General features: G+C 34.7%; 2 protein-coding genes, 1 long non-coding RNA gene and 2 pseudogenes across 36 annotated transcripts; 2 read left to right on the top strand and 3 right to left on the bottom strand.

The window, feature by feature from the left end:
• Positions 1 to 841: 841 nt before the first annotated feature.
• On the bottom strand, positions 842 to 19,199 carry LOC148193679 (uncharacterized). 34 transcript variants are annotated; one of them, XR_015782187.1, is made up of 10 exons: positions 17,938 to 18,719; positions 17,790 to 17,854; positions 15,563 to 15,779; positions 13,785 to 13,856; positions 13,336 to 13,433; positions 12,793 to 12,905; positions 10,818 to 10,901; positions 2,515 to 2,832; positions 1,409 to 2,252; positions 842 to 1,231 (listed from the first exon to the last, which is right to left on the bottom strand). It is a non-coding gene; the product is annotated as an uncharacterized LOC148193679 (long non-coding RNA). The 34 variants fall into 34 exon arrangements; XR_015782189.1 differs by having other exon boundaries at positions 2,515 to 2,626; positions 17,938 to 18,714; XR_015782198.1 differs by having other exon boundaries at positions 1,409 to 2,108; positions 2,515 to 2,626; positions 17,938 to 18,713.
• On the top strand, positions 5,169 to 6,793 carry LOC124849036 (disease resistance protein RFL1-like; annotated as a pseudogene).
• LOC148193680 (putative disease resistance protein At1g61300) lies at positions 7,382 to 8,322 on the bottom strand (annotated as a pseudogene).
• Positions 14,268 to 14,945, top strand: LOC148193681 (serine/threonine-protein kinase CTR1-like). The gene is made up of 4 exons (XM_088098772.1): positions 14,268 to 14,425; positions 14,523 to 14,607; positions 14,681 to 14,779; positions 14,859 to 14,945. The coding sequence occupies exons 1-4, from the start codon at positions 14,334 to 14,336 to the stop codon at positions 14,943 to 14,945; spliced, it is 363 nt and encodes a 120-aa protein (XP_087954898.1). The 5' UTR covers positions 14,268 to 14,333.
• A 1,945-nt stretch (positions 19,200 to 21,144) lies between the features above and the next one.
• LOC148193682 (nuclear matrix constituent protein 1-like) lies at positions 21,145 to 23,825 on the bottom strand. The gene is made up of 3 exons (XM_088098001.1): positions 22,401 to 23,825; positions 22,114 to 22,294; positions 21,145 to 21,715 (listed from the first exon to the last, which is right to left on the bottom strand). The coding sequence occupies exons 1-3, from the start codon at positions 23,726 to 23,728 to the stop codon at positions 21,470 to 21,472; spliced, it is 1,755 nt and encodes a 584-aa protein (XP_087954127.1). The 5' UTR covers positions 23,729 to 23,825; the 3' UTR covers positions 21,145 to 21,469.
• Between the last annotated feature and the right edge of the window lie 6 nt (positions 23,826 to 23,831).

The raw sequence follows: 23,831 nt of genomic DNA on the forward strand, positions 1-23,831 counted from the left end.
CTATTTATTTAGAATTTAAGCTTCAACGTGTTTGGTTTGGAGAGTGTGGAATTCCACTATTTGCTTCCAAGAGACATTGAGGCATTGTTTGTAACTCACAATGCGAATGCTTATGAGCTACAACGTCATGCAATACAATAGAAATTACAAAAACTGAAGAGTGTGCTATGTTTGTCAAATTCTTGTTTGTTATGTAGTAAGATCCAAAACCTGTAACCTTTTATTATCAAGGGTTTAAAAAGTTTAACTGTAAGGAAGATGTTGATTTAGCACAATCTTTGCCATCGAGGGGTGTTCTTTCATCTCAAGAAATTCTGTATCATCGAATGTCAAAAAATAGAAACATCCCTAACACCAGGGTTAGTGCCACTACATTCAAAACCTGAAGTCTGTAACTGTTTGGAGTTGTTATTCGATCAAGGACATGTTTGCAGTCCATAACAATGGTGATTACAATAGTTTTAACATTACTCTCTCCAGGTTGATCAATTTTCAATTGTTTCATTTTACCACAATTAAGATTGGAGATCGTGTCTAAAGGAATCTTAGTCAGTGGGTCATGAGATTGGAGATTCGTGATTGCCCCAATTTAGAGAGGTTTCCCAAAGTACAACTGAAAATAGTCTAAAGTTAATTATTGTGCCTCAACCATTGACTACAAACTATATATAAATCAAAGTATATTTTCTGACAGCGCTTAGAATATGAATATTAATCAAGTTTAGCCATTACTCTTTTTATCTTAACTATAAAATTAATCTAATATATATTTTTTTAAATAATTATTTGTAATCCTCTGTACACGACATAGAGGCACCCTCGTTAAGTTCAAACAATCACATTTAACAGAAAAGATACAAACATTTGGATTCAATCAATTTCCAAGGGGAGTAGCAAAAATCCAATATCTAAACTCTAGCTACACAATAGAATGCCTAAAACTAACAACAAATAATACCATATGTTCCATCCAAACATTCATGATAACGTACACACAAAAAAAGGTATAGAAATTCAATCACCTCTCCTAAGCACTGCCCCTCGTGGTTATAATTTAGAAATTTTCATCCAATTGTTAATACAAGATATCAAGAAGCACGTGGAGTTATGTTGTAAAAAAATTCCAAAGCTTCTTCACTATTGAAGCTTCACCGGGTCGTTGGTAATCATCATCATCCTCGTTCTCAACTCCACCGACATTTTCCCTAACATAAACCTTGCCACTAAACACCTATCACAGAAATTACGAGTTAGATATCATAGAACTGCTGAAAAAAAAAATTGTGCGTTTATCTTTGAATCTTAGACTATTCAAATATGATTCATGGTCTATATTTTAAAGTTCTCTTTCTCCCAATGACAAGAGTATCCATTTAATACTGCCATTTAAAACCTACACCAAACTTACCTGCTCAAGGTGTATGCTTCCACCGTTCTCATTAGTAATGCAAACCAAAAGAGAATGGAAACTTTTGAGTCAACAATTTCCTCCTCGGTATCTTTTACTCGATCGACCTCTTCTTGACTTTCTTTGCCACCAGCGGACATAGCTCTAACGGTGAATTTCTTTCCCACCCGCAGACATAGCCATATGAGTAAGTGGACAAATAGCAAAAAAGGGAAAAAAATTTTTACATTCAATATCAAAATGGAAACGGGTTCTAAATCAGAACACTAACGTTCTGGGTCATCTTAAATTATATCTTGTTTCACCAGCAGTTCGTGCAGGTGGAGCAGCAGCCTTCTGTCGCCTTTTTTTGCGCTGCCCTGATATGACAGTCAGAATGTCCTTCATTGGCATCTCCATCATGCCCACTTACAGTCATTTGAGATGTTTGAACCCAGTTACGCTTCCTGACATTCATTGCCATTCTTCTATTGCATGGTCTCTGACTTTCAGAATCCACGTTAGAAGAATCCTCAGCATTTCCATTTGGAAAATCAGTTACATGATTATCCACAGATTCCCCAGGTAATTCAGCAGCTTCCCCAAGTATACCCCTGGCCTCTTTGAGAACAGCTTTCACAGTGTGTGTGGGCTTTACTCTGGTTCTTCCCCCTCTCTTGCTAGGTTGTTGCTGCCTTTGAATCTTCTAGTGTATTGCTGCCTTTGATATTTTCAACGCAATAAAATATCTCAGTCACTTTAATATACCCCAATTCCTTAATGGCATCTACCACTTCGAAATAACTCCATTTGTCAGGGTCCACACTGCAATAAGTAATTTCCCCACCAACATATGGAAAAGGAACTTTATGGGCATGAGACCACTACAAAACGCTTAAAGTAACTGCTAAACGGTATGGGAAACCAAAACCAAAGACGAAAAAGCAACAATGACCTTTACACCACCAATTATTATACGTTACAACAATGCCTTAAACAGTGTACACAAATGTTAAACAAAATCTAACTTTTCCAAAATCTAACACTCAAACGAAAAATTTTCCACATTTTTGTGTTCAAGAAATGTAAGAGACGAATGCCACAGACCATAGATTACGAAAGCAAACCTGACTTTCCCAAAGATGAATGCTTCCAATTCGAAGAGCACGTCACTATTGTTCTTCCCAATCTTGTAGATTTCCCTCCCAAACCACGATCAACCCTTCAGACCTCAATACCCTTAATTTAATTTTCAAAAGAAGAACCCTAATATCACAAATAGAATTTCAAAAATAATAAATCCACCTCACTACCCCTAAAAGACTCCACGTCAGCAGGTAAATGACGTTTCACTCTCTGATTGCACATCTGAACATTTGGTCGTTAAAGATTTAAACGGCGTTTGCAAAAAAGACTAAATTGAACCCAAATTACGATCTTTAAGACTACATTGAACACAAAAAAAAATTAGGACCAAATCGAATATAGTAAACAAAAATTAGGACCAAAAATGATATACTTGAGAATTAAACTGTAAAATAATTCTAGAGGGCTTAATTGATCCTTCTCATAATCTTCTATTTATAAAAATAAATTGATACAAGAATACATGATAAATAGGGTAACTCTAGACACAATATAATCATGATAAATAGGATAACTCTAAACACAATATAATCATGATAAATAGAGTAACTCTAGACACAATATAATCATGATAAATAGAGTAACTCTAGACACAATATAATCATGATAATTAGGATAAATATTCTAACAGATATTAAACCTTTTAATTCACAAATTCAAAAAGACCAATTAACATAAATATTATTTGAATCAATCTTTTAAACACAAAAATTGCATTCATCACTCTCTCACAAGTTTGTATACAAAACACGCTCTTTATGTGAAAAAACTTATTCAATTCCTTGTACTCTTTGTTTCGTGTAAACTAGACACTACAGTTTATAGACCTTACATTTGGCTTTTTCACCAAGCCATAATATCTCCGATTATTACAAAATATAAAGCTTTAATGACCCAAATCACAACATATTAAAGTCTTTATATTTTCACTCATAAAATATCAAAATATTACTATTCATAAAATCTGTTAAATATTTTCTCATTTGAGTTTACCCACGTTACTATTTATAAAATTTGCTAAATATTTCCTCTTTTACTGGAACACAAGGAAAAGACATTCGTATATGCCCCACTCCTAACAATACTACATATTCAATTCATTCCCAGCAGCATAGGAATGTCATGGCTACTACATCACAAGTTATAACTATTTTTTATTTTTCTCTTGCACTTTTTTTTGTGTATCTACATGTTCAATATATTGTAATTTTTTTACAAGGTTATTAATGTTTTCACTTAATTAGTCCAAGGAATAAACTTTAAGATGAAGAATTCTAATTCATGCACCAATATAAAAAAAATCTCAACAAGGAGAAAATGTAAAAAAAAAACAAAAAAAACCTCTAAACATTTCATCATAATAAATCTTGGGTCATTTAAAATTTGTAGTGTAACAATATCCAGATATATTTTTTGTGAATAGTTTTTATGTTGCTGATTTATATAACATTATTTTTTTCTTTATATTAACTACTTTATCACATTTTTATCCTTATCACAATTAAATACAATTTTCTTGTATGATATTTTTTAAGAAAAAAATTATAATTATAAGAAAATAAAGATAAACACTCGAATTTATATATAACACTCATATACATGTGACATTTAATGTTTTTAATCATATCATGTTATATTCAAGGAATATCAAGAGTGGAGAAATGACTAATATTGTTGGTAGGAGGTATGCAACTTTATTACATATTTATTGTTTTTTATCATTATTAGTTTTTTTCATGAATTAATTTTCTTATATAAAAGTGTTTAATATAATTTAAACTTTTCTAGAAAATAACCATATTATATATATATATATATATATATATATATATATATATATATATATATATATATATATATATTGCAAGGGATGGAAAAATGACTAATCCTGTTTTTGGTTGTTTAATTAAGGATATAAGAGTTATAAAATCATAATTATTAGAAAGTATATAACTTTGTTACAAATTTATTATTTTTTTATTATTATTAGTTTTTTTTTCATAGATTAATTTTTTTATTATTTAATATAATTTAGACTTTTCTAGAAGATAATCATATCAAATATGACATCTTTTAGAAAAAAAAACTTGCAATAAAAAAACAAAAATAAACACTGAAGTTTATATATATATATATATATATATATATATATATATATATATATATATATATATATATATATATATAGTTAATGTTTTTAATCATCTCATGCTATGTTAAAGGGATTGTAATAGGAGGAGAAACCACTAATATTGTTGGTGGTCCAATTGGGAGGCATGCAACTTTGTTCTATGTTTTGTGATATATGTCTTGTGAAATTTAGTTTAATTATTTTTATTTTTCAACCATGAATAGATATATGTATTGTGAAGTTTACCTTAATTATTATAGTTATTTTTTTCCTTAATATTACTTGAAGCTTAAGATACAAATAGATTTTTTTTTGTCTACATCTCTTGTTGTATTGAAGATAATATAGAAATAGTTGATGCAGTTAACTCTGAAATCAACCCCACTTTATTAGAAGATACGTATTCTACTTATTTATCATTTCCTTTTGTTATTTTATTAGAGTTTATATTTAAAAGATGTATTTGTACTTTTTCCCTTTATTTAAATATATAAGCACTCTTAAATGAAATACATTCACCAAAACAATGAACCAGTTAATGAAGCAGAGTCTGGTAATGTTGTCATTACTACTTTGCAAAAAAATTTAGATGAGTTCATATCCAATTTAACTAGTGAAGAAGATGATCTTAAAAAACAATTACAATATTTGAAGTCAGAAGGTAAGAAGCACAAGCGAGTTGTTGATGAGTGGTTTGACAAACTACAGAATATGAAACAAAGAGCTATAGATATGAAAAACTCACTAAATTAGTCTGGTTGACCTAACTTCAATGTGCAAGAAGGAGAAATAAGACATCTGATTACAGGAATGCAAAATCATAAGAAATGCAAGTCTCTTGTGTTGTCAAATGAATTTGTTGGTAGGGAATTTGAAGTAAATGTTAAGAAGATGGGGAAGCTTTCGCAAAATGATCAGAGTTTTCACTATTGACATATATGGAATGGCAGAAGTAGGAAAAACATTCCTAGCAACTTAAGTATACAGTGAGATAAAAAGAAGCAAAATTTTTTAGGTTGTCTTATGGGTAACTATTTCTCATTATTTGAACATCTCCAAATTGCAAGAGAACATTGCAGAAGAAATAAAGGTAAACCTTTGCGGATATAATAACGAGAAAAGTAGAGCAATAATTTTAGCATCAGAGTTGCAGAAAAAGAAAAAACACAGTACTTATTTTGGATGATACTTGGAAATATATCGATCTAAAACGTGGAAATTCCTCTTGGAGTAAAGGGTATTAAAGTGATCATGACAAGTCGCTTGAGACATGTGTGTCAAGAGATCCAGTGCCTATGAGATAATATGATAGATGTGGGGATTTTCTATGATGATGATGAATATGAAGAAGCTAGATAGTTGTTTTTGCTACAACTTCAACACTTTAGGACACCTCTCAAACTTCCTCCTCAAGTGCGAGATATTGCAAGATATGTTGTAAGTAAATGTGATGGTTTATCACTTGCAATAAGTGTGATGACTTGAATCATGAGAGAGAAAACTAGCATCCATGAGTGGAGGTATACCCTGAATCAATTTGACAAATGGGAAATGGGAGGAGATGGAGGAAGAAGTGTTAACTGTACTAAGACGTAGCTATGATAATTTAGCTAAAAAGGACGTTAAAAAATGTTTCTTATACAATGCATTGCTACCTAAGTTTTTTTTGTTAGGAAAGATTTGATTATGATGTTTGTTGATATGGGACTCTTAGAAGGAAAGAGGAGTTTTGAGGAAATATTTGACGAGGAAAATAACATAGTGGATAAACTCATAAACCATTCATTATTGTTGGAGCATGATTCCATTTTAAGAATGCAAGGTATGGTGAAGAAAATGGCCTAGAATATCTTGAAGGAGAGTGATGATAACACGATGCTAAAATGCAATGAATATATGAAAAGCATATCTGAAATATTGGAATCGTCAACTGATTTGGAAACCGTTTCTTTTGCTAACAATATTATAGAAGAGATTATAGATGGCACATCTCTTAATTGTCCATGCTTGTCCACCTTGCTTTTATTTGACAATTCAATTGGACATATTCCGGAAGGTTTTTTCACAACATGTGTGCTTTAACAACACTTGGTTTATCAGAAAAGCATAACTTAACACATTTGCTTTGATCTTTGTCGAACGTGAGGCCTCTCCATTCGACAAAGAACGAGGCAAACGTGTTAAGTTCTACTTTTCTAATAAATAAACTATTGTTAGAGCATTTATGTATGTGAAAAAACACTCTGGAATATGTTCAATTGAATTGTCAAATAAAAGCAAGGTGAACAAGTGTGGACAATTATGAGATGTGTCCTCTGAAATTTCTTCTATACTATTGTTAGCAAGGGAAACTGTTTCCAACCATTCCCCTATGTCAAATATATTTTTCATATATTCATTGCATTTAAGCATTGTGTTAGTGTCACTCTCCTTCAACATATTACACATGCCATTTACTTTACCAGACTTTGTATTTTTAGAATTGGATCATGCTCTAACAATAATGCATGGTTTGAGTTCATCCACTATGTCATTTCCTTCATCAAATATTTCTTCCAAACTCCTCTTTCCATTTAATAGTCCCAAATCAACAAGCATCATAATTAAATATTCTCTAACAAAAAGAAACATTTTTTCACATCCTTTATAGCTAAATTATCATAGCTACGTCTTAGTACAGTTAACACTTTTTCCTACATTGTCATTCCCATTTCCCATTAGTCAAATTTATCGAGGGCATATCTCCACTCATGAATGGTAGTTCTCCCTTTCATGGTTTGAGCCATCACACTTATTGCTAGTAAGCCATCACATTTACTTACAACATATCTTGCAATATCTCTCACTTGAATAAGAAGTTTTGAAGGTGTTCCAAGGTGTCCAAGTCGTAGCAAAAACATCATCATAGAAAGTCCTCATTTCTATCATATTAACTGATAAGCACTGCATCTCTTGACACACATGTCTCAACCGACTTGTCATAACCACTTTAATACTCTTTACTCCAAGAGGAATTCTCACGTTTTCTAGATCGATATATTTCCAAATATCATCCAAAATAAGTACTATGTTTTTTCTTTTCCCCAACTCAAATTATTGCTCTACTATTCTCATCATCAAATCCGCAAAGGTTTACCTTTATTTTTTCTGCAATATCCTGTTGCAGGTTGAAAATATTGAAATCATGAGAGACCGTTACCCATAAGACATCCTTAAAAATTTTGCTTCTTTTTTTCTGTCTGGATATAAGTTACTAGAAATGTTTTTCCGACTCCCCCATTCCATATACCCCAATAATAAAAACTCGATCATCCCGCAAAAGTTTCCACATCTTCTTGACATTACCTTCAAATTCCCTACCAAAAAATTCATTTGACAGCACAAGAGGCTTGTATTTCTTATGATTTTGCATTCCTTTAATCAAATGTCTTATTTCTCCTTCTTGCATATTAAAGTTAGGTCGACCACACTGATTCAGTGAGATTTTTATATCCATAGCTCTTTGTTTCATATTTTGTAGTTTGTCAAACCACTCATCAACAACTCGCTTGTGCTTCTTACCTTGTGACTTCAGATATTGTAATTGTTACTAAAGGTCATCTTCTTTCCTTGTTAAATTGAATATAAACTCATCTAAATTTCTTTGCAAAGTAGTCATAACAGCATTACAAGACTTTACTTCATTACCTAGTTCATTGTTTCGGTTAATGTTATCTCATTTAAGAGTGCTTATATATTTAAGGCTTAATAGCCTCTTTTGTCCCCAGTTGTGCTCGTTTTGTCAATTTGGTCCTTGGTTTTAAAAAAGTGTCTACTTGGTCCTGACTTGGGAAATTTTATATCAACTTTGTCCCTTCCGTTAAAAAGAAACAAACGGAGTTAATAGTCTGTGATATGGCAGTTTCTTTTCAATTTATTTTTTAATCTTTGGGCCACCTATTCCCTCCTGCCACGTCAGTTTTGCCTTCCCCAAACAGCAAAAACCCTAATTCCTCCACCGTCAGGAAACCCTATCCGCCACCACCATCTTGTCGCGCCGCAACAGTGAAGTCCAAACCCTATCCAACTGTGTCGCCACCACCCAAACCGTCAATGTCGCAAAGAACCTGCAACCACCACATCGTCTTTCACCATGAATGTTGCAACCACCCACGCCGTGAAACCCATCCACCACCATGAACCTGTCGCAATGTCACCACCATGAACCATGTCGCATTGTCACCACCATGTCGCGTCGTCACCACTATGCCGGAAATCGCACAACTAGGTTCGAACCTACCCTCCATCATCAATCTCACGCAACCCAAATCACCAACAACAGCATCATCTTCTTCCTCACGATTAAGACCCAGAAAAATTCCCAATTTTCGAACTCCCAATTCGCGCAGAACAAAAATGAAGGCTTACCATGTGGCAGCCCTTCCCCAACCAAAAATTAGGGTTTCAGATTTGGGAAGAGTGCTTCTGCACCGTTAACTCGCGAGAATTGGGTTTCGGCCTTCCTATCTGCGGTGGCTACTGGTAACGTGATGGTGTTTGGCGAATTGGAGGTCTTTTCCTTTTTGCAGGTGGTGAATTCAAGTAGATGAAGGTGCAAAGATGCAAACTCAGATCTCGTAGGATGAGTTTTTTTTCTGATTTTGTGGTTTGCAAATTTGGGCTTGGAGAAGGTGATGAAGGTGTGGTGGTTGCAGGTTCTCGCGTTGAGTGGAGCGATTCTTACGGCGGTAACGGCCTAAAGTGGGCTTTGCAGTGCGGTAACGATGGTGATGGCACGAGGCAGTGGCAATGGTGAGGTCGCACTTGGGTTCGCGATCCTGTAGGGAGAGGTTCGCTCTATGACAGTGGCAGCGTGGCGATTTAGGGTTTTGCTTGGTGTGGTGATTTCTGGTATGCAGGTTCGGTGATGGTGAAAATTAGTGGCGGAGCTCGCAGGTTTGATGGAGGTGTGAGATGGTGGTCGCGGCAACTTGCATGAGCTCGTGATGGATGGTGCCTTGCAACGGCTTTGTAGCGCTAGTGGTTGTCTAATGAAGATGTTTCATGGTGGCGGCAACGCATGATGTTAGCATCGTCGTAACTGTTGACGGCAACGGTTGTGGATGGTTTGGCAGCTAAGGTTTGGTGCTTGATGGAAGTTAAGATTTCTAAAGATGGTGATGACGTGGCAGCCAAATTTATACTGTAAAATCCAATTTGTAAAATCTACCTCAACTTCTCATTGACACGTTACCAATTTATAGTGTCATATCATCAATTCATTAACATCGTTAGTGTTTTTTAACGGAAGGGATAACGTTAACACAAAATTTACAAGTCAGGACCAAGTAGACACTTTTTTAAAACCAAAGACCAAATTGAAAAAACTGAACACAACTAGGGACAAAAGAGGCTATTAAGCCTATATTTAAATAAAGGGAGAAAATACAAATATATCTTTTAAGTTCAAACTCTAATAAAATACCAAAATGAAATGATAAATAAGTAGAATACCTACCTTCTAATAAAGTGGTATTGATTTCAGAGTTATCTACACCATCAACTATTTCTATATTACCTTCCATCACTTCAATACTTTCAATACAACAAGAGAACAAGAGAGGTAGACAAAAAGAAAATATATTTGTATCTTAAGCTTCAAGTAATATCAAGAAAAAAATAATTATAATAAAACTAATAATTACAAGACATATATCACAAAACATATAACAAAGTTGCATGTCTCCGAATAATCCTAATAATATTGATCTTATATCTCTTTCATTATTAATTGAACCACCAACAATATTAGTTGTTTCTCTTTCTATTATAATCCCTTAAACACATCATGAGATTATTAAAAGCACTAAATATCAATATATATATATATATATATATATATATATATATAAACTTGAGTGTTTATTTTTATTTTTTTGATTATAAGTTTTTTTCTTTAAAAGGTGTCATATTTGATATGGTTATTTTTTAGAAAAGTTAAATTATATTAAACAATAAAAAAATTAATCCATGAAAAAAAACTAATAATGATAAAAAATTAATAAATTTGTAACAAAATTGCATACCTCCTAATAATTATGATTTTATAACTCTTTTATAGTTAATAAAACTAATAATGATAAAAAACAATAAATATGTAATAAAGTTACATACCTCTTAATAATGTTGATCCTATAACTCTTTCCGGATTAATTGAGCCACCAACAATATTAGTCATTTCTCCACCTCTTGTTATTCCTTCAATCAAGAAATGATTAAAAACATTAAATGTCACATGTATATATGTTATATATAAACTCGAGTGTTTATCTTTATTTTCTTATAATTATAATTTTTTTCTTAAAAGAAATCATACAAGAAAATTATATTTAATTATGATAAAGAAAAAAATGTGATAAAGTAGTTAATATAAAGAAAAAATAATGTTATATAAAATAGCAACATAACAACTATTCACAAAAAATATATCTTACTATTGTTACACTACAAATTTTATAGGATCCTAGATTTATTATGATGAAATGTGTCTTGTTATGTAGTAGCGATGACATTTCTATGTTACTGGAAATGAATTGAAATCCCTCCTTTGAATTTCAGTCCACAGTGCTTACACTTCAACCCACCATTTTCTTCTCTATCAACTTGATTCCAGCAGTACCTATTTTTTCGCCTACCCATAATTACTATATTTCCTGTACCCACAAAATCAAATCTAATTAATAGTCATTTCATCGATAGCTGGAGAATGAGACCACGTTTCTTAATCAAATTTCATGCTTATCACCTCAAACAGGTCTAATTAAGACTACTGATAGAGGGTTTACTGAAAGTGTTATCAATTGCAAAATCAGTAATGCGTTCTGCTTTGGCCGTAATAACATGTTTCAGTTCACAATTCAAACATGCTTTCAACATTCAAAATCCCAATGCAAGGGGATATTACCATACAAGAAGCATAGTTACTACAAAATTAATCTACCAATGATAATGCTTTTAAAAGGAAAAAGGCTTTTAAAATTAATTCATAATCCTTAGTTAGAAAATCAATGTAAAATTCTAATTGCTCAAACCACATGATAGTTCCAATTAATATCAATAACGAAAAACTATTTTCCCATACAGAAGAAAGAAGAAATAAAAGTAAAGAGGATTCTTAATCAAATTTACAAATATAATTAAACTAAGATATAAAATAAATTAAAAATACCTAAAATAAAAATCATTCAACATAAAAGCATACTCATAATATTAAATCCCAATATTAAATTCAAGGTGGGACCCATACAAACATAGGAAAGGGGACCACATGTCACACCAAACTATGCATTTATATATTTTTTATGACCTGCACATAATGCTAACTGAAATTCAAGTGATCATACAATGATTCTACTCCAATGTATTAATAAAAACGTGGTCCCACTAGTTTTTAATGAATGACATATTTAATAAATGCATGGGATTTTTTATAAAAGCAACGGCCATTGGAGCACATGAATTATAGCAATATCCTGGATATATATAACACTAAAACAAAAAAACCTCACATGCAGAGGACATCAGGACATTAAACTAATAATAATATCAAAGCCATGAAATTTCCTCGTTTGCCAAACACACGAACAAAAGGGTTCAATCTCTTTATAAACTCATCCATGCACGTCTTTCAATGAATGCCCATGCAAATGCATCATGCCTCACCATGCAAAAAGGTAAACCCAGTGGTTCAGCATCTCATTATTCATGCAAAGAGAGTAAAATGGGCACACACAAGGAATCAATTGGCCTTGCAGTCATGCATATTCTTAGGGGTGGGCAAAGTATACTGCACTGCACTATACTATAAAAATTTGCAGTTAACTATAAAACAGTTCTCCTAAACTAAACTGAACTAAAAGTAGTTCGAGTGAACTGAACTGCACTGGTTTTTAGTCCACTCATAGTACAGTGCAGTTCAGTAAACTAATTTTTAGTTTACTTATAATGCATGCAGTAATCCTATTGCACAACACTGTTTTTCATTCCAAACTGGACCAGCCAACAAACTGTAAAAATTGCAAGATTAGCATAACAATTTGAAGTAGCTGCAACAGCTAAAATTGTAAAAATTGAGACAAACAAGACTTGCCAAGTAACAATGGCTAAAACTGCAAGATTAGCATAACAATTTGAAGTAGCTGCAACAGCAAACAAACAGCTGAATGCAACATCATGGTTCACAAGGTTGAGATCCGAGCAGACCTAAACAAGGAAATAACAGACAAAAAATTAGTTTTGGCTCCTGTATATATCATGAGTTTCTTCTCATTTAGTTCCTCTAAATATAAAGATTTTTCTACTTGGTCTCTGGTGTAGAGAGATCAAATGAAATTTTTGTAACATTTAAGAATGATCAAATGGAAAAAAAAGAGAGTTAAATTATATGCATGGAAAGCTTTTCACACATATCTAATAGGAATTTATCCTATTATCACGTCATTCTATTCATTAATATGGTGTTATGACATGCTAAATTCCTACTGAATGCTTATGCTAAAAAATTTACACAAAAAATACAGTTAAACACCAAAAATCAAACATGAGACTATCAAAGGAATCATTTCGGTAACAAAACCTATGTGGCCATATTTTGGCATCTTCTTTAGATGATTTTAGCAACAAATCAACGTACACTTTTGTTTCACCTGAAAGGTGTGGAGGATTTTCTTCTATCACCCAGATCCTGTTTCTGGCAAATCCATGATCCTCTCCTGTTTCTCTGTTTTTGAACTACACAAAAATCACACCAATTTTTCTTTGTTATGCAAAAGTAAATGTAGCATTGTACAATATTAATTAAAATTTAAAAGAAATTATTTATACTTCTGGAAAACAGATTGGAATTCCTTCTCCATAATTATTTATAACTCCAACTAATCTATATAATGACAACCTAGAAGTTACAGTCACATGGCCAATTCTGCTGGCAGCTATTCTCCATAATTCTCCAACACTTCTAGATTGATTATACTTATTAGATAGCAATTTGTGAAAAAGTAGACAAGAATAGTTCATTGATTGCCATTTCATTAGGCAATATAAATCATCATGTAATGATAATATCAGGCAAATGTTCCTTACAATTTTGTCAAATAACTCTCCTCCATTCACGTACTCAAGTACCATGTAAATTTTGGTTTTGCTAGCCAAGACCTGCGAGTACAAAACATAACCTAATAGTTTAAGCATGTGTCTCATTCTTGTTCTAAAAAGCAGGACAGATATACAAGATAAATGTTTTTTACCAAACCTTGTGTTAGATGTAAAAGAAATTGTCTCAAAACACTTTATGGTATAACATGTCTTATTTGTATACATACTAAATATATATACATATATGGTGAGACCATCTGGTCTGAAGAATGTTATTTTATGCATAAAATATATGGTGATGACAGATTAAAAGGCAGTGTTTCTGTGTTATTCTATTTGTGATAATAATGATGTAGTATTAAAATATATGGTGATGACATATTAAGATCTCTGAATTTAATATAAATTTGTACATCATACACTAGTTATGCCCAACAAGATGTAGAACTTGGTCTTTGAACCCCTCTTCTATTAATGCGGTAAGGAAGAGAAGCTAGTTATATTGAAGTGGTTATGACATCGCTATAGGTTGCAATAATGAAGCGGGTTCGCCATCCGAATGTGGTGCTCTTCATGGGCTCTGTTACAAAACGCCCCCATCTATCAATAGTGACAGAGTATTTGCCTAGGTAAGAAAACTAACTTCTTATAACCTTGACCATAAGATTTCACATTCTTGCATAAAGAATTCATTGCCTTACTGTTTCTATACATTTTTTGTTACAGGGGTAGTTTATACCGCCTGATACACAGACCAGCATCTGGTGAAATTCTGGACAAGAGGAAGAGACTGCGGATGGCATTGGATGTGGTTTGTACCAGATATTATTTTTGTTACACTAAACTAGTTATCTTGGATATAACTTACATTTGTTTGATTGCAGGCTAAAGGAATCAATTATCTCCACTGTCTGAAACCTCCAATTGTGCACTGGGATCTCAAATCCCCAAACTTGTTAGTGGATAAAAATTGGACTGTGAAGGTAGAATGCTACTGATTTAGCAGTTTATTATGACCTTTTTAACCACTTTATGCTAGTTGATGATTTTTTTTATGTTCAGGTTTGTGATTTTGGATTGTCCAGATTTAAGGCAATTTCGAGTTTGAAATTAAGAGTTCTAAACTTTAAATGTTGTAGCTACATGTGAATGCATGTTAATTCACTGCCACTTCTAACTTGGTACCTACTACCTGGATCAATGATATAAATCATGTTAATTCACTGCCAATCCATTACAACAGTATGAAAACAACCAATCCATTTCCTAGAAATCCTAATGGAGAAGTTCGTTTAAAGACTTTAAATCAACAAAAGCGTAGTCAAGATTTTCAACAGAAAGGTATCACAGAATCATCAATTCATGTGCCACAATGTTAACCAATAGGATCATAGTCGAATCCATGACAACATTTGCACAAAAGGGTCTCACATAACTAGTTGAAAATTCAAAGAACTCTTACTATTTTCCTTAGGATTACAAGACACAATCCATGAAGTAAGAAGTACCAACATTAGATTGCACCATAAACACCTTAAATTCATCAATCAAGCAGAAAAATAAGCACAAAGGATGAAAAGAGACAATAAAAATGGCGAAAATAAGAAACCCCACAACATTAAAATTTCATAAAACATAGGTTTAAGGAAAGTACAGAGTAAGGCAGCAGCACATAGAGGCAGAGACATCACATAGAGGTAGAGACAACACAGAGAGGGAGAGGCAAAGAGAGAAAACTCGAACACAATAATCGAATCACTACTTACCTCGACGGTCGGTATGGCAGTGAAAAAGACAGACCCCTCGACAGTATACAGCAACAACGACAAGGGTCAGAGCAGGGTCACCGTTGGAACTCTCCTTTGCCGACAAAGTCACGGTGGCAGCGGTTGCGCGTCATGGTAGGGCTAGGGCAGAGTCACCGTGGGTTATCGTTGGAGCTCTCCTTCGCCAACAAGATCATGGTGGGCAACGCCGCATCAGCTAAGGGAGGGTGACATTTCAGAAATAGTTGAAAATGAGAGAGGGATAGAAAAGCACAGTACAATTCTCCTACATTAACTGAACTAAAAATGTGATAAGTTCAGTTTTAAAAACTAAACTATAAAACAGTATATTTAACCTTTTAGTAAAAAATGGATTAGTTTTTTTTAGGATTATATAGTACAGTTAACTATAGTTAAGTACAAATTAGTTTTTTTTGCCCAGCCCTACATATTCTAAATAGGACCCACAAAAAACAACAATTCAAATGCATATCTCGATATAAACCAATCGCGTGCACTTAATGCCATGAGATATGTAACCTTGCCTTATACCATCCAATAAACTGATCATCACATGTAAATAAAACAGTAAACCCACATATGAGAAATGTAGAAAAAGTTTACATGCAAATGGGCCAGGCTGCCCCTAAAGCATATCCCACAATCGAAATGGTATCCAATTTTTGCATATCCGGAAAGGACCCACCGTTACGCCCGCTTACAAGCTAAATATTTTGTCCATCACACGTTCATTTCTACATAACCTTCAAAACCAAACCAAATGCCTAGCCTATGTTGTATAAAATAATGAGATAACCTGCTCCCTTTGTCATTGTTGTTGTTCTTAACCAATTATGATATTCCCATTGGCACTTCTATAAAAGTAAAACAATATAAAAAATGTAACTCCCAAATATTCAAAACCTACATAACACAAATGTATAAAGAGTCTCTGCTTTCCCGCTTATGTATAAGATCAAGATCCGAAGATTTTCCCATTCTAATAATGTCTATACTGTCTCCCGCACTAGATTTAATAGCTGCAGAGAATGTGCATTTCACTGCTATCTCCTCTGATTGTGAATCAGGTTTCTACTTTCTGTCAATATTGGGCTTAACTCTTTCTCCACCAAAGTTGAAATAAAAAACCGAATGGTACTGGAAATCTTTCTCTACCTTAACTCTATTCGACCAAAAGATAGACTTAGATGAAAAGCCAAATACAATCTAATCACAAATGATAAGAAAAACCAAATAAAATCAAAGTAAAAAAGAGAAAACCTAATAGAATCACTGAATCTGTGTGAAGCACAAACACGATACAGCATGAGAGGGCGAGAGAGAGCGCGAGAGAAAGCAAGGGGAAGAAGAGCCAAAATAGAGTGAGAGATTCGGAACCCTAAACCAGAACAAGAAGCTGTAGAGTGAGTGAGCGGAGAGTAGCGGACTGGACTGAGAGTGAGAAACGGTTACTAAATTTTAAAAAGAAATATATATTTTATTTTAAAAAAGACAGGTAATAATGTTTAGTAATTTTACTGTATATCTTTATTCACAGAAACATCTAATACTATTATCAATGCAAAGGGTAATAATATTAATTATTTGTAAATAATAATTTATTACAAAAAATATATATTAGATATTTGTTGCAAAAAAACAATTCTAAAACATTTTCAAGAATATTGCAATAAAAGTTTCAAAGAGTTTTTATGAATAATTTTTTTCAGAAAAATACATATGTAATACATTTCTTTTTAGCAAATTCACTCTCTTTTTTCCTGCTATGCTCTCGCTTCTCTCTTGCATCCTCCATCCTTTTAGGTTAAATGCCTCCTTCCTCTCATGTGTTAGGTTTGTTAAAGAAAAAGTGTCACTGTGGTGCGGCTCTGTACGAGACAGACTGAGGGGGAATGTATTTTCAAAACCGAAAGTTGGGTAATGTAAAAATTTCGATACGAAGCAGTGTGAGGGAATGACTCTCCTAATTGGATCTTACGGACCAATTAGTTAATCCAACCCAAATTTTTCAGTCCAACCCAAAATTGCCGGCCAACCCAAACCAAGGACTCCTCAGTCAGAATGGAGCTGCCAACGCCGAACGCCGACGACCCCATGGCAGCATCCACCAGCCCTCCATTGGCGCCACCCGTGCATCTAACAATAGCCACCACCGAACCCAGAATCGCGAAATCAAATTCAAGAAACAGAAAGGAGGAAAACCCACCCCTAATCACGATCATCAGAACCATCCCTAAAGCCCCAAATTGAATGCGAAACCCCGCTGCCGATCTGCAAAGAAGAATAAGAATTCCAACCCAAATTTGAATTCAGAAAGGAAGCCAAAATTTCACAAACCAAAATCCTAATTCAACCTTAACAGGAAACGCGAATCAAAACGCAGAACAGAAGTCCCAAAACACTGCAATCACCACGGTCTCCCTCCTTGCGCCGCGACCTAGACAGGAGGGAAGGAGACGAAACAAAACGGCCAACGCGCCCTCGCGCCGTGGCCGCGCAAGCGCCGCGCTTCCATCGAGCCTCCGCCGCGCTTTCGTTGTGCCTTCGCCGCCACAAGCCCACTCCCTTTGCGTGAGCCACCAGAAAACGCTAATGTCGTCGGAGTCGCGCTCTCGCCGCCACCGTAGCGCCGTTGCCGCCAGATCTCGCCTCCCTTTGGGACGACGCGGGTGGCTGCAGAGAGAACTGAGTGGGTGAACTTCAAACACGATGCTCCTGTTTGTGCGTGCCTGCAAAATGCAATCAAAGTCTGAAAACACCGAAGCCAGAACCAAACACAATGAGGTATTAAAAACCCGCATGCGTGTGCTCGAGAGAAGAAGACGAAAGCAAGATGGGGAGGGAAACTCCAAAATGCCTGGACGGCTGCCGGTGTGCGAAGTGGTCTGCGAGAATGGAGAGAGGAAGAGCAAACTGGGCTGCCTGTGTGCAAAGTGGTCTACGAGAATGGGGAGAGGAAGAACAAACTGAGAGTGCCTGTGTTGTGTGTTGTGTGTTGTGTGCTGTGCGAGAACAAATAGCAGAGTGAGTGTGTTCTGAGAGAGAAGGGGAAAGGGAGAAGGAAGAGATATGAGACAGTAACGAGATGAGAGAGAAAATATCTCTGTTCACGCACTGCTAAAAAGGAATCTTTGACCAGTTTAACTTTTTTAAATATTCATATCACTTAATTACGGGATAAATTAGGTATTTTTGAAAAATTTGTTGGTGTAAGATGAAGGGCTTGGAGGTGCAGGGTGAAACCCTCAAAGTCTCCTCGCGAGTTCCATGAAGACAGCCCAATGGGACTTGAACCTGGTGATTTTTAGACTAAGAGGAGTGCTGGAATTTTCAAAAATTAAATTACAAATTCACATTATCTGGAGTAACATTGAAATGACTCATTTGGTTTCTCCCGAGTTCATGACCCATCCTAGACTTAGGCGTGTATTTTGCCATGAGTTCTGAGAGTTTGGGATTTCAATTTGGTTGTACTGCTTTTTTTGGCTTTGTCTTATATTTATGTCCTTATCCATTCTTTGTTACTAACATTTATATTGTTCTGTCAAAAAGGGAGGGGGATATTTAGCATTTTTAAGATGTTTTGTCACTAAGACTAGGGTCAGTCTTCTATGTTTGGTATGAATAAGTTTTAGCTTATATGATGTTTGAACCTATCACTTCTATTTCAGAAGAAATTATCTCTTAATTTTGGTGGCTCCAGGTGTTAATCTTTTATTTTCATTCACGCTGGGTTGTCCAATCTCTGAATGTTGTTGTACTCTGTTAAATACTGTTTGGCTTTAGGATGACTACAAGATATTTAGGATGATGTTAAAATGAAAATAAAATAATCAGAAGGGGATCTTAGTGAATTAGGGAAATCATAAGCTACTTAAGCTTGTGTAGCTGTGCAATGTAACTGTTTTATTATTTTTTACAAATTATATTTTTGTGGTTTGACCTGATTAGAAGTTTTTCTGGACCAGAGGTAAATTTCCAATTAAAAAAAGTCATTCAAAGTTAGCTCACTTAGCTTTTGCTCGCTATTCACTTTTGATTATGCATAGTTAAACGATATTTAGATTAGTTTCACAATATATCTAACAGCAAACTATATTTTGAAAGTCTGAGTATTTTGTAGGAAACGACTTTTGAAGGCTAACATGTTGTTTTTCTGAATCTTAGCCTTATGGGAAATTGTGAGGTTTGGATGCCTGAATATTATATGGATCCTATTTATTTAGAATTTAAGCTTCAACGTGTTTGGTTTGGAGATAGTGAGGAACTATTTGTTTCCAAGAGACCTTGAGGCATTGTTTTTAACTCATACTGGGAATGCTTATGAAATACACTGTCATGGAATGGCCATCCTTCTCTGCTGAAGAGTTTGCTGTGTTTGTCAAATTCTTGTTTCTTATGTAGTAATATCCGAAACCTCCAATCTTTTACTTTTAACGGTTTAAAAAGTTTAATTGTAAGGAAGATGTTGATTTAGCACAATCTTTGTCATCGAGGGGTGTTCTTTCATCTCATGAAATTTTGTATCATCGAATGTCATAATATAGAAACATCCCTAACACCACGTTGCTGACGCCAGGGTTAGTGCCACTAATTCAAAACCTGGATTCTATAACTGTTTGGAGTTGTTATTTGATCAAGGACATATTTGCAGTCCATAACCATGGTGATGGCAATAGTTTCAACATTACTCTCTCCGAGTTTATCACTTTTCAATTGTTTCATTTTACCACAATTGAAGATTGTGTCTAAAGGAATCCTAGTCAGTGGGTCTGAGATTATTGGAGATTCGTGATTGCCCCAATTTAGAGAGGTTCCCAAAATACAACTCAAAATAGTCTAAAATTAATTATTGTATCACAACCAATGACTACAAACTATTTATAAATCAAAATATTTTCTTACACAACTTAGAATATGAATATGAATCAAGTTTAGTCATTACTCTTTTTATCTTAACTATCAAATTAATATATATAGTATATAATTGAGTATCCTTCGACTTATTAACATTGATATCTTTCTAAAACAAGTTAATATATTATTGTACATTATAGATGTCACTTACCAAAGGCCGGATGATACATGCCAAAGTTATCCATCGTTTAATTTTGGTGAACTTGTAAGAATGAATAATGGCCTTTTGAACATGGATGTGTATTGCATTGGTGCATGATCACGCATGAGTTTTATCTTGAATTATATTTTCCACGCATCTCATGCATTCATTCATCTTGTTTTGGCTTACTGGTTTTAGGTGAAAAATTACAAGGTTGTGGAAGGGTGGAAATTAGTGAGATCTAAAATTGAGAAGCACTTTGATTTTGCCATGTTGAAAAAGAAACTACCAATAAGGTTGAAGAATGAAAATTCTACAATCACACCACCTTATCTATAAAGTGAGAAAATATGAATATCAATCAGCTTTAGACTTTATTACTCATTAAATATTTCTTTTAAATAATAACTTGTGATCCGTTGATATTATCCACTGGACACGCCATAGACGCAAACCCAAATTGCCACCCGTTAAGTTAATACAAATGATACAGATACACCCATTAAGTTCAACAATCACATTTGGCAGAAGAGATACAAACATTTGGATACAATCAATTTTCAAGGGAGGTAGCTAAAATCCAATATCTAAACTCTAGCTACACTATCGAATGCCTAAACTATCAACAAATAGCATATGTTCCATCCAAACATCCATGAAAACGTACACGAAAAAAATAAAAAGCTAGAGAAATTCAATCACCTCTCTCCTACGCACTACCCCTCGTGGTTATAATTATAGAGATCTACATCCAATTGTTAATACAAAATAACTTCCGACATCATCCCTAAAGTTGACGAGGTCAAGACATCAAGAAGCATGTGGAGTTATGTTGTAAAAAAATTCCAAAGCTTCTTCCCTATTGAAGCTTCACCGGGTTGTTGGTAATCTTCGTCATCCTCGTTCTCAACTCCACCGGCATCTTCACCATGGGATTCACTCCTATACTCACCATCATTCTCCTCCGCATCATCTGCCGTTCCGTTCACCTCCTCACTCAAGGTTATATTGTTTGCGAAGGTCCCTGTGGTATCACCACCATAACCATCCCTTGTCTCAACACCTTTAATAGACTGCAATAATGACATGCAATTAACATTAGCTTCGTACTGTTCACCGAGTAAACGGTCAATAAACAGAAATTCAAAACTTGTTGAGATCCGGATCCTATTACTACCAATTTCCCAATTTTCAATAGTTCAACGATTCATAATGTAATTGTGTTTGTGTGTGCCCAACTTTTAATGTGTATTACGAAATGAGAATTCTTAATGAGAAGTTTAAGTCTGAGTCATACAATATATATGGATGGTCAAAAATTACGAGTTAGAGATCATATAACCACTGAAAAAAATAATGCGCAATTATCTTTAAATCTTAGACTATTCAAAAATGATTTAATGGTCTATATTTTATAGTTCTCTTTCTCACAATGGCAAGAGTTTCCATTTAAAACGTACACCATGCTTACCTGCTCAAGATGTATGCTTCCACCATTCTCATTAGTAATGCCCACCGAAAGTGAATGAGAAACTTTTGAGTCAACAATTTCCTCTTCTGTATCTTTTACACGATCAACCTCTCCTTCACTTTCCTTGCCACCAGCAGACATAGCTCTAGCGGAAGAAGCTCTGGCGGAAGTCGTGGCTCCACTATAAAAACTCAGCTATATTAGTAAGCGGACAAATAGTGATATAGAAAAGCATTTGCTCACAATCAAAAACAAAATGGAAACTGGTTCTAAATCAGAACACTAACGTTCTGGGTCGTCTCAAGTTATATCTTGTTTCACCAGCAGTTTGTGCAGGTGGAGCAGCAGCCTTCTGTCGCCTTCTTTTGCGCTGCCCTGGTATGACACTGTCAGAATGTCCTTCACTGGCATCTCCATCATGCCCACTTACAGTCATTTGAGACGTTTGAACCCGGTTACGCTTCCTGACATTTCTATTGGATGGTCTCTGACTTTCAGAATCCACATTGGCAGAATCCTCGGCATTTCCATTTGTAAACTCAGTTTCATGATTATCCACAGATTCCGCAGGTAATTCAGCAGCTTCCCCAAGTATACCCCTAGCCTCTTTGAGAACAGCTTTCACAGTGTGTGTGCGCTTTACTCTGGTTCTTCCCCCTCCCTTCCTAGGTTGTTGTTGTCCAGCCTTTGAATCTTCTGGTGCCTTACTGTCATCGTTGCTCTGGTTTTCAACTATAGGATCTTGTTCGGCAGCTTCAACCTCTCTGATGTCATTGCCGGATAGTACCCTCTGACCATCAAAAGAATCATTTACAACATCAAAGGACAACTCTGCTTCATTTTCATGGCCAGGAATTCTTCCCGGTGAATCTTCCCTGTTAGTTTTCTCAAAATCTTTTGGAGAACCAGGATCTTCCGTATCAAATTTACTAATTGGGGAGATTTTAAAAATCTTAGAGGTACATTTCCGTAGCCAAGAGATAGTGCCGACAGAAACAGGTGACTTTGGATCTGTTGCAGGAGATTCTCCAATATTTTGTCTTGAAGAAGCTAAATTTTCAATGGAATCTCCCAGAATAATATCACCTGCTAATTTTGGAAGAGAAGGCACCTCTAAGTTCTCAATGTCAACTGAAGATTGTAAATCAGACAGCACAAATTCAGAGATCATTTCCCCACAGTTTTGGCAACCCCGAAGTTTCTCAACAAATTCAATAAAACGTCGCCTTTCCACAATAAATTGTTCCCTCTGATTTTTCAGCTTCCTGTTGAGATCAACAAGTAAATCTATGTCCTCTTGCATTTCCATCCTTTGACTTTCAAGATGTTTTTTATTCTCATCAGTTTCTTGTTTCTCTTTTTCTAACTTACTTCTTTGAAGCTTAATTTCGTCCATTTCTCTATTAGCTACTTCTCTCAAGAAGTTAATGTTGTTTAATTCACTCTCTCTCTTTTCCTCAAACAACGTCTTTCTCTCAATCAAGTCTTTTTCCTTCTGCTCTAACTGATTCTGCACATCAGCTTCAAGTTCCTTTTTCTGCAGCTCAAAATCCAGAAGCATTTGGTTCTTTTGACTTTGTGCTTTTTCAGCTAGGCTTGACTTCTCCAACTCCATTTCAGCAGCGAATGACTCTTTAGCCAACGCAAGAGATTCTAACTCCCTTCGTATATGGTCCTGTGTGGCCTGCTTCTCGTTCTTTAACTTTTCTTCTTCAAGT

The sequence above is a fragment of the Vigna umbellata genome, chromosome 9 (genome assembly GCF_029865625.1).
Source record: "Vigna umbellata cultivar VRB3 chromosome 9, Vumbellata_1.0, whole genome shotgun sequence".
NCBI classification, from domain to species: Eukaryota; Viridiplantae; Streptophyta; class Magnoliopsida; order Fabales; family Fabaceae; genus Vigna; species Vigna umbellata.

What these genes read in the sequence shown, in the direction of transcription:
- LOC148193681 (XM_088098772.1), top strand. Translation starts at nt 14,334, where the DNA reads ATGAAGCGGGTTCGCCATCCGAATGTGGTGCTCTTCATGGGCTCTGTT. An exon ending in TGCGGATGGCATTGGATGTG is followed by an intron (nt 14,608 to 14,680) that starts GTTTGTACCAGA and finishes GTTTGATTGCAG; the next exon opens with GCTAAAGGAATCAATTATCT. An exon ending in ATAAAAATTGGACTGTGAAG is followed by an intron (nt 14,780 to 14,858) that starts GTAGAATGCTAC and finishes TTTTATGTTCAG; the next exon opens with GTTTGTGATTTTGGATTGTC.
- LOC148193682 (XM_088098001.1), bottom strand. Translation starts at nt 23,728, where the DNA reads ATGGAGTTGGAGAAGTCAAGCCTAGCTGAAAAAGCACAAAGTCAAAAG. An exon ending in AACTTGAGACGACCCAGAAC is followed by an intron (nt 22,295 to 22,400) that starts GTTAGTGTTCTG and finishes GAGTTTTTATAG; the next exon opens with TGGAGCCACGACTTCCGCCA. An exon ending in GAAGCATACATCTTGAGCAG is followed by an intron (nt 21,716 to 22,113) that starts GTAAGCATGGTG and finishes TCATTATTGCAG; the next exon opens with TCTATTAAAGGTGTTGAGAC.